At 43.7% G+C, this 10,107-nt stretch overlaps 1 protein-coding gene across 1 annotated transcript in view; it reads right to left on the reverse strand.

The window, feature by feature from the left end:
- The window catches only part of TTN (titin), a 315,644-nt gene that overhangs the window by 24,425 nt on the left and 281,112 nt on the right, over window positions 1–10,107 (reverse strand). Inside the window, exons 279-290 of the mRNA XM_045294579.1 lie at window positions 9,617–9,913; window positions 8,922–9,509; window positions 8,525–8,827; window positions 8,114–8,410; window positions 6,151–6,438; window positions 5,731–6,030; window positions 5,175–5,477; window positions 4,782–5,087; window positions 2,923–4,689; window positions 2,297–2,590; window positions 877–1,164; window positions 30–329 (exon numbers count right to left, since the gene is read on the reverse strand). Coding sequence (XP_045150514.1) covers window positions 30–329; window positions 877–1,164; window positions 2,297–2,590; window positions 2,923–4,689; window positions 4,782–5,087; window positions 5,175–5,477; window positions 5,731–6,030; window positions 6,151–6,438; window positions 8,114–8,410; window positions 8,525–8,827; window positions 8,922–9,509; window positions 9,617–9,913 — 5,331 coding nt within the window. The remainder of the gene's footprint in view (window positions 1–29; window positions 330–876; window positions 1,165–2,296; window positions 2,591–2,922; window positions 4,690–4,781; window positions 5,088–5,174; window positions 5,478–5,730; window positions 6,031–6,150; window positions 6,439–8,113; window positions 8,411–8,524; window positions 8,828–8,921; window positions 9,510–9,616; window positions 9,914–10,107) is intronic.

A 10,107-nucleotide genomic window follows, 5' to 3' on the forward strand; every position in this document is an offset into this window, starting at 1 on the left:
GGTATCACTGAGTAAAAACAGATACTCACTGTACTGTATTTGAGCAACCACTGGGTCAGACTCAAGTGGCCTGCCAACACCGAACTTATTAACTGCAGAAACCCGGAACTGGTATTCATTGCCGTTTATTAGTTTCATGGCAGTGTACGTGTGGGCTTCACATTTATCCTCAATGAGTGCCCAAGCAAGTCTGCTGGTCTCCCGTTTCTCAATGATGTAGTGAGTGACAGGCGCACAGCCATCATTGAGAGGTGCATCCCACCACAGTGTCATCTTCTCGCCGGTGATATTGGTGAATCTTATTGGTCCAACTACCTTTCCTGGCGTATCTATAACAGAAAGGTCCCAGAGTTAGTTTCTTTTGCCTTCTTCATAGGAACAAATGGACATGTGTCTAATCCAAATCCAGATTATAATCTTCTTGGTTTTATCATTTAAATACCTCCATCTATAGCTATTTGTCTGTCTGTCTGTATCTATCTACCTACCTACCTATCTATCTATCTAGTGATAAGAGCTGTATGAGCCCCCAATAAAATGATTTAGATATATATCCATTGTGTGAAGCACATCTGTACAGATGTTGCCATCCTCATTTTCAAAACATTTTCTTTCTATTTGAGCCCTTGGTATCAGTTCATTTCCCCCCCTTCCTCTTTCACCCTCCCTCCCCCATGAACCCTTGATAATTTATAAATTATTATTTTTTTGAAGATATATTTTTTTCAAATGCACACCGCTGTTTACTGCAACAATTTCTATAAAAACACTAAGGTGGAAACAATAAAAAACTCCAATCATAGAGGAATGGATAAGGAAACTATGGTACATTTATAAAATGGAATGTTAAGCATCAAGAAGATATTTTTAAGGTACCTTGTACTTTCACTGTAATTTCTGCTTTCGTGGAGCCGGACACATTTTTGGCTTCAACTGTGTATACACCACGATGGTCCCGAGTAGCATCTCTAACAAAGAGGCTGGTGGATCCGAGGACGTCGGTTATTTCCATATTCATCCTCGTTTCTAGTTCTACTCCATCCTTGAACCAAGTGACTCTTGGCACTGGGCGTCCTTGTACCAAAGCTCTGATTCGAAGGCTCTCTCCAGACTTTATAGTGAGACCATCGAAATACTGTGGGCCAAACTCTACTGTTGGTGGAACTATAAAAGGAATAGAAACACTATGTCTTCATTTAGCTTAGAAGAGACAGACTTAAAAATGTTTTCAATTTGTTTCAGATCATAAAGCCTGGAAGGTAATGACTGTGCCACCAAAAGCAATTTTAAAGGCGCACTGACAGAATACTTAGCCTCTGGGTGAAACATTTGCCTATTGTTAGGTTATTTCCTTTGTTATACCTCTCACATTATTGACTTCATAATGCTATTTGTAAAAAGAGAACAGCCATATGGACAGATCATTTCCTTTGTATGGTTGCTGCATATTCAAGCAAGTTCCTCTAAGACAGTGGTTCTCAACCTTCCTAATGCCACCACCCTTTAATACAGTTCCTCATGTTGTGGTGACCTCAACCAAAAATTTATTTTCGTTGCTACTTCATAACTATAATTTTGCTACTCTTATGAATTGTCATGTAACTATCTGATATGCAGGATGTATTTTCATTGACAAATTGAACATAAAGCATAGTGATTAATCACAAAAACAATATGTAATTATATATTGTGAAATATTTATTTCTAATTACAAATAAATGAAATTTTGTCTTGAAGCATGGTGTAGCATGGGTAACAGTCTTCATGCCAGGTACTCGCCTGTGGGTGTATCTGCCTGTGGATGGACCCACCTGGAGCCGGATAGAGGAGCCGTGTCTCAGGTTCTAAGATCATTGATGGTCTTAGGCGACCCCTGTGAAAGGGTCGTTCGGCCCCAAAGGGGTTGTGACCCACAGGTTGAGAACCGCTGCTCTAAGAGGTCATCAGCTGGACTCAAGCAAGGTGATAACTGTGCTGTTAGGTGTATGCTTTTTGCAGTAACATCAGTGAAGACGGACAGTTATGCTGGCGAGCCTTTTATTCCTCTCTTTATTTAAAAAAAATGATAGAAATGACAAAGCTGAGAACTCATTCCAAGCTGCCTGCAACTTATATGGGAATGGTCTGAGAGGAATGAATATCAATTTCATTGTGGCGGAGTCATGTACACAGCATCCTTTGGCAATCTGTTTGAAATGGATGTTTCTGTTTCTATTCAGTGAGCCAGGGCCAAGAGCTTCCTTATTTTAACGTGCATGCTCACAGGGACATTGAAAATCTGTTCTAACGTGCTTACCATTTTCATCTCTTGTCATAATAAAGCCCGACGACTGGGAAGGTGGGCTTATAGTCCCAACAGCATTTCTTGCAATTATTCTGAATTCATATCGATCCCCAGGACTGAGTCCTGTAACTGTGTACTGACATTCACTGACATCAGTGAAGTTGCATCTAACCCAGCGGTCGCTCCCTTGCCGTTTCTCAATGCTGTAGGCTACAATCTTACTGCCGCCATCACGCAGTGGGGGGTTCCATTTAAGCGTGATGGTTTCCCGAGTCACATCGATGTAGTCGGGTGTGCCAGGTGGGTCTAAAAACAAAAATCATATGGAAGTCAAGGGCATCATTATTTCTATACCCACTCTTAATCATCAATAGGAAAAAATAAAATCATTCAGACTAAACCCCAAACTCATTTTTGCCACGCGTTTCAACTTTGTTTCATAAAGTCTTTAGAAAGAACTTTAAATTACCATATTAGACAGATTTAAAAATCGAAACCCTTGCTTTACTTGGCGAACCCTCTAGTCACAAAAGCTATGGGGAAGGTAACGCGTAGAAGAAAAGCAGTGCTTATTTTCCTCATTATTAGCATATTCCATCACTGAATTCAATCCACCTGAATGATATTTAATCACTTACCTACTGGAGAAACAGCTAATGTAAATTTACTTGGATCGCTAGGTGAACTCAGGCCCACGGAATTTTCAGCATAAACACGGAATTGATAATCCAGGCCTTCGATGAGTCCAGTCACTCTATATTCTCTTCCCGAGATTGATGATGTATTAACTCGTTGCCAGAGAATGCTATTTCTTTCTTTCTTTTCAACATAGAATCCTGTAACTTCTGAACCACCATCGTAGACTGGAGCGTCCCAAGTGAGTGACATGCCATCAGAAGTCACATTGTATATAACTGGTTTTCCTGGGGGGCCAGGAATCCTGAATTGGTGCTTTGCCACAATAATATTTGAGACAAGTGCTTGGCTGACACCATATCTGTTTTCTGCCCTAACTCTAAACTGGTACTCAGCATCTTTGATGAGGTTAGGAACTTTGAAAGTTGTCCTGGCAACACTCGAACACACCATCTTCCAATTAGTTTGTGAAGATTCCCGCTTCTCAATGCTGTAACATGTTATTTCTCCACCACCATCATCTTCAGGCACATCCCAGGACATGATGACGCTGTCAGCCTTGATTTCATCAAATTGAATGGGCCCTTTGGGCTTTGACGGTGGACCAAGTGTAATGACTGTAATGGGAAATGAGTTTCGACAAACGGCATTATCAAGGATGACGGTGTATTTCCCTCCTTGCTCCTTCTGGGCATTCTTGATATTCAGAGTAATTTTGTTTTCGGTCTTACTGAAACGGACATGCTCACTCTCTTTCACTGGCAAACCGTCTTTCAGCCAGCTGATAGCTGGTTTGGGCTTCCCTTTGTACGGTAACTCAAGGTGGACATTGTGCCCAATTCTCACAGTGACCTGTGCCCCAGGGATTTCTGACAGGTCGACTTCAGGTGTGATGACGAGTTCTTTCACTGTAATTGGCCCAATAGTCACGGCATCACTCAGTCCCTTCTCATTTTTGGCAAACACTCTGAATTCCAGGACTGACTGTTCCTTAAGTTGGCCAACTTCAATTTCACATGTCTTACTCATGCCCGCGTGGGACCACGACTGTTCGCCTTTCCCTTTCCTTTCCACCACATAGTCTGTGATGATGCTGCCACCGTCAAAGTCAGGCTTGGTCCAAGTCAGGGTGACGGATGTTTTTGTTGAGTCTTTCATTGTGAGATCGCGGATGGGAGCGGGCACCTCGGCAGCCTTCACCGGCTCTGTGGTTTCACAGGGCTCCCCGACCCCCATCTCATTTTCTGCCAGCACTCTGAAGAAGAATGGGATCTTCTCTGACAAATCGGTCACCTTAAACGACGTACTGGAACACTTGTGCGACACGGAAGACCAGGTCCTCTTGGTGGCATCTCTCTTTTCAATGACGTAATTAATTATGGGAGACCCTCCGTCAATGAGAGGCGGCTCCCAGAACAACGTGACCGTGCCTCGAGAAACGTGTTTGAGTTGTAGTTTCTGGCAGGCGGCTGGCGTGTCAAGCACTTTCACGCTCACGGTGGAAGACTTTGGTTGGCCAACTCCATTTTCTATTGTGAGAATATATTTCCCCGTGTCGTTGCGAGTGACTTGCGGGATAACGAGTAACGAAGATGAATCAGTGTTTTGAATGGTGTATCTGGTATCACTGCCAAGATTCTTCTCATCTTTTCTCCACATGACAGTAGGGGGAGGTCTGCCCTTAAAGGGAATCAACACCTGCACGTCTTCACCAGCCTTAGCTATAACAGAGGTTCTGAGAGCCACATCGAGGTCGATCTCTGCTTCCTCTGTAGAAAGAAAATGGGCACATGCAGTGAATGTTAAGAGCAAGAAAGGATTAATAATAAACATAGAGCTAACCAAACTAATAAGTACGCACCAAGTATATCTTTAGCTTGTGCAGGTTCGGTCATTTCTATCGGTTCTCCTTGTCCAGCACAGTTTACGGCAGATACCTGGAAGTAGTAATTGATTCCAGGTTTCAGGTTAGATACCACATACTCTGTGGTTCTGACCTCTCCTTTAGTTGAGACAGTAGTCCATTCCTCTTCCTCCCCTTGTCTCATCTCAACAATGTAGCCGGTCACAGCACTGCCTCCATCATAGACAGGTTTACTCCAGCCAAGAGTGATGGATGATTTCGTTGAGTCTGCGATTCTTATCTTAGCAGGAGGGCCCGGAGGATCTGGAATGACCATTCCAAGGAGTAATTACATATCACGAAGGCATTCAAACGGAGACAAGTGAAGATGCTGCGTTTATGAGTACTTACCAATCGGATCGGCAGCTTTGTAAAAGTCCGATGGTTCAGAAAATGGACCCAGGCCAGCCGCATTTACCGCACAAACTCGGAACTGATAGTCACTATTTTCTGTGAGTCCCGTTACTTTCTGCCGGGTGTCACGGATACTCTCTTTCAGTACTTTAAGCCATCCTAGACTCTTCTTGTCTCGTCTCTCCAGGAAGTAACCACTTATCTCACTACCACCATCTACAACTGGTCTGTTCCAGACGACCGTCATGGCGTTCTTGGTCATCTTGGTCACTTCTGGCACGCTCGGAGGTCCGGGTGTAACTGTTCAGGAAATGAGTTGAAAGGCTCAACATTACTCACAAATTCTGCATTTCCGTGTTCAAACCCTGTTAATTAATCTTAGTTTCATTTATCCTATGAATATTTCTACTTGGTTGGAGGGGTGGTGACGAGAGGAGAGGTGATACAAAAGAAAACTGTGCTAAGAAATCACCCCGGGCAAAAGGAATCGTTTGTACTTAATTTTACGTTTCCATGGATTTGGCTTAATTGTTCTGATGACAGCAAATCTTACCAAATGCGTTCTTGGCGGTGACTGGATCGGATTCCAGTGGCTCGCCAACTCCATATTTGTTCACAGCTCGAACCCGGAAGATGTATTCATTTCCTTTGATAATTTTCGTGGTTGTAATGCTGCACTCTTCCAAGTTTTCGGACACCATAGACCACACCACCCGGCTTGTCTCACGCTTTTCCACAATGAAGTGAGTGATTTTTGCACCACCATCATCACTTGGAGGCCGCCAAAATAGGGTTATCTTTTCCGCAGTAACGGTCTTAAACTCAATCGGTCCACTTGGAGGTCCTGGTTTGTCTGTCAGTAAGAGAACAAAGCAATATGTTAGGTTTTTTTATTTTTTTAAGGCGATTGATTTAAAATCACTACGTGGTTGGTAGGCAAAATATATTAGGATGGCCTATACTCGGCACCCACCGAGGATCTGCACTCTGATAGTAGCGGAGGCTGAGCCCATGGCATTCCGTAGTTTTAGTTCATAGCTTCCACTATTAAGGCGATTGGCATCTTTGATGAGTATAGAGGCAAGGTCAGTGCTGTTGTCAACACACACCAGTGCGTTGGTTTGTAACTCTTTATCGTCTTTGTACCACTCAATTGTGGGTGCTGGTTTGCCAGAAATGCCAGCTCTGAGTTTCACAGAGGTGCCTGCTCTGTATTTGACGACTTCTGTATATTCTAGAGGCAAATCGATGACAGGTCCGCCTGTGAGAAAAGATGAGAAATATTTAGAAGATCATAGGGGTGTTAAAAAAATAATTTCAACTTCCAAATAAAGATCATTAGCTTTTAAAGAAGTGTAGATATATGTACATACACACACGTACACGAGGGGGCTTTAAAAAGTTCACGGGAAAAGGGAATTGAAAGGCAATTGAATTTTTCTACAAACTTTTTGAAGTACTTCGAGAGATAGCACTGTAGGTTAAGCCTTGGGCTGCTAACTACAAGCGGTTCAAGCCCACCAGTTCCTCTGGGGAAAAATGTACAGTCTCTGAAACCCTGTGTAGAGTCCCTGTGAGTTAGCCTTAACTTGGTGGCAGTGGTTTGATGTTCTTGGTGTACGAAGTAGAGGGCCAGCCCCAAAGAGCAAGACCCTCAACAAGATGGATTGACATGGTAGCTGCAACAATGGGCTCAAACCTGAGAATCATTGTGAGAGTGTCACCAAACCAGGCAGTGTTTGGGAACTGACTTGATTGCACAAATCAACAACAACAACAACAAAAATATATTCCTATTCACCTATTATTTAAAAATTTTAAATTTATAGGCCACTCTTCTACCCCACATGTGATGCAAGACTGTAAGCAAGCTCTGCACCCCAATGACGCTGTGCTAATTGTATACGGACCTAATGCCGTTGTAAGCCTAACAGGCATTTTATTTCAATGGTGAAATGGGATCTATTAGGGAGAACATCACTGGAGACGCTACACGATACATTCCTTTTCACGCTAGGCTCTAATCACATCCTATTCTCTTTTGTTCCCCCTTTCAGTTTAGATGTTCACGTTTGAGCGGTTCTCATCAGGCTCTGAAAGTCTGAATTCTTTTCTCACAGAGGCATATGCTCACATGACATGTTCTCAACCAGGCCACTTGAGGCTCTTGAGAAACCAAATTAAATGGACCTGAGTCACATACAGCAGTCCTGCGATGGTCAGTTTGCGGGTGGGAATGGATGGCCCCGTTTCTTCTTTAACAGTGGAGAATATGTGGGGAAATTATTCCAGGGTGTCTAGCCCTCGGGAAATTGTAATTTTTAAACCACTATTGAGTTGAATACAGCAATTATTTTCCAGAATGGTCAAGTGTGTGTGTTTTGGACCAACAGCAATGTAGACATTGAATACCCAGCCCCCTCACGAAGAAGCTGCTTGACCTTGGGGAAAGTTCTACAACCTCTGGAAACCTCAGTCTCTCTGATCAAAACGGTCCCTTTTAAGTCTGGTAAGGAGAGACAGAGTCCGTGAAAAGCACCTGGTAATTGTTAGTAGCTGCTTCCGTTCTCATCACCAAAGTCTCTGTTTAGTCTTTCACTGATTTTCCCCAGGTATATTTCTGAGGACTCAACATTATTTTAATTATGTTTGATAACTTTAAGTGCAAGTGTGGAAGTGCCAGCTCATATAATGCAACAACGATACAAAGTTGCAAGACCCTTATCGACCCCCAAATTGTGACAAATTTACAGGTTCAGTCAAGACCCAGAGAGGTTAAGGACTTTTACCTAAGACTCACTACTACTAGTTCATAATGTCTTCCACAACAGTCTCAGGCACCTAGTAGTAAAAGTCATTCTGTACGGGAACATCCAAACATGTTCACAAACACTAAGTTCAATTTCTTCTAGTATTTAAAGACCAAAAATGCTTACCGTATGAATCGATGCAGGTAATGGGGCCTGCAATTTCAGATGGATTGCTGATGGAACCAACAGCATTCCTAGCGAAGACACGGAATTCATACTGGGAGTTTTGGGTCAAGCCAGAGACAGTGAATTGAGTCTCAATGACGTTGGTGAAGCTGGCCTTGGTCCACCTGCCATCCGGCAGGTCCCGTCTCTCCACAACATAACCCGTAATCTTGCTTCCTCCGTCAAAGGCTGGCTGTTGCCATGACAGGCTGACGGCGTTCTTTGAAATGTCAGTAACCCGAACATTCCTTGGTGGTTCTGTGGAAGTAAGAGAAAGCAGGTTGGTGGTGCTGGTGCCAAGAGGAGGCTTTGCAGAGATCAGATTGGTATTTTAAGCTGCCAGAGCCACCATTCTTACGATAAATAACATACCACAGGCATCAATGGCCAGGACTGGTTCGGAAGCATGGCTTGGTTTTCCAACACCAGCGGCATTTTCTGCATACACTCTAAATTCATAAATAAGTCCAGCACTGATTGTCGTGACTTTGAAGTGCGTTGTGCGGATGACCGTTTTGTTGACCTTCTGCCATAAAATACTGTTGCGGTCTTTCATCTCCAAGTGGTACCCTAAGACTGCACTGCCTCCGTTGGACACTGGTTCATGCCAGCCCACGGTGATGCTTTCTCGAGTAACACTGTTAACCCAGGGGGTAGAGGGCGGTCCAGGTGTTGCTACAAGAGAGAGAAACCCCACAGGTTACTATGCACATTGGAAGCATTTATGCTCAGTGAAAACTCAAGGGCGTTGAACAGTTCGACCACTTACTGTATGGCAGTTTGATGATCACACAAACGGAATCGATGTGATCACTGATGCCGAAGCGGTTTTCGGCCTTGATACGGAATTGGTATTCGTCTCCTGTGGTCAGTTTCATGACTTTAATGACACTTCTTGCGACGGTGGCAGATACTTCAGTCCACACCGCTGTACTTGTTTCTCTCTTGAGGACAATGTAATTGGTAACCTGACTGCCGCCATCATACTTAGGCGGCTCCCACTTGAGCACCACACTTTCTTCAGTGATGTCGCTAATGACAACAGGGCCCGTGGGAGGCCCAGGCCTGTCCAGCACGATGATGTTAAGGAACGTCTTGGTGGTTCCGCTGGAATTGGCAGCCGTGAGCTCGTACTTGCCGGCATCAGCAGCAACACTTTCTTTGAGGTTCACGGTGAGGTTCTCCGCGGTAATTTCAGTATTAAATCTCATGGTGGCTTTTAGTGGAACACCATCTCTTGACAAGGTCACCTTGGGCAGTGGTTTCCCAGAAATCGGAATGTCAACTTTCAGGTTTGAGCCAGCTCTAACATACACCGTGTGACTTGGGAAATTCTTCATATCGATTTCAGGTGGTTCTGAAAGATAAAGGTTGGCAAATGAAGATGGCCACGAGTTTCTGAAAAGGAACTTAAGTCAGTGCGCACCCTTCCCCATTTTGCTGCTATGTAAACTTAAGGCATACCCAGTTGTTCCTTCATAAGCACGGGAAGGAGAAGCTCCCTTGGGTCACTTAGACCAGCTTGATTTTCAGCAAACACCCGGAAAAAGTATTCATGATTCTCCCTCAGACCAGAGACGACATGGTGGGTTGCTTTAACTAAGGCACATTTCATCCAGTTTTTCTGTCCTTTTTCTAGAGCTTCAACGACATAGTGGATAATTCTGCTTCCACCATCATGCTCTGGTTTCAACCAGGTCAGGGAGACACTATCTTTGGATACACTCGTTACTCCAAGTCTTTCTGGTGGGCTTGGTTTTTCTAAGAAAGGAAAGAATAAAAAGAAAACAAAGATTATTGCAACAACTTTTCCTCTGTGTGTGTATGTGTGTGTGTTGCCAAATGAAGGTCACATAGCTACTGCGATTTGAACCTTTCTTACTTTTACATGAGCAGGTTTAATATGAGCGGGTTTGTGTGCCACCAATGCTCCCCTGGGCTAAGTATCATTACAT

Source organism: Echinops telfairi, unplaced genomic scaffold (assembly GCF_000313985.2).
Source record: "Echinops telfairi isolate 266 unplaced genomic scaffold, ASM31398v2 ScPeMD7_3;HRSCAF=10, whole genome shotgun sequence".
NCBI classification, from domain to species: domain Eukaryota; kingdom Metazoa; phylum Chordata; class Mammalia; order Afrosoricida; family Tenrecidae; genus Echinops; species Echinops telfairi.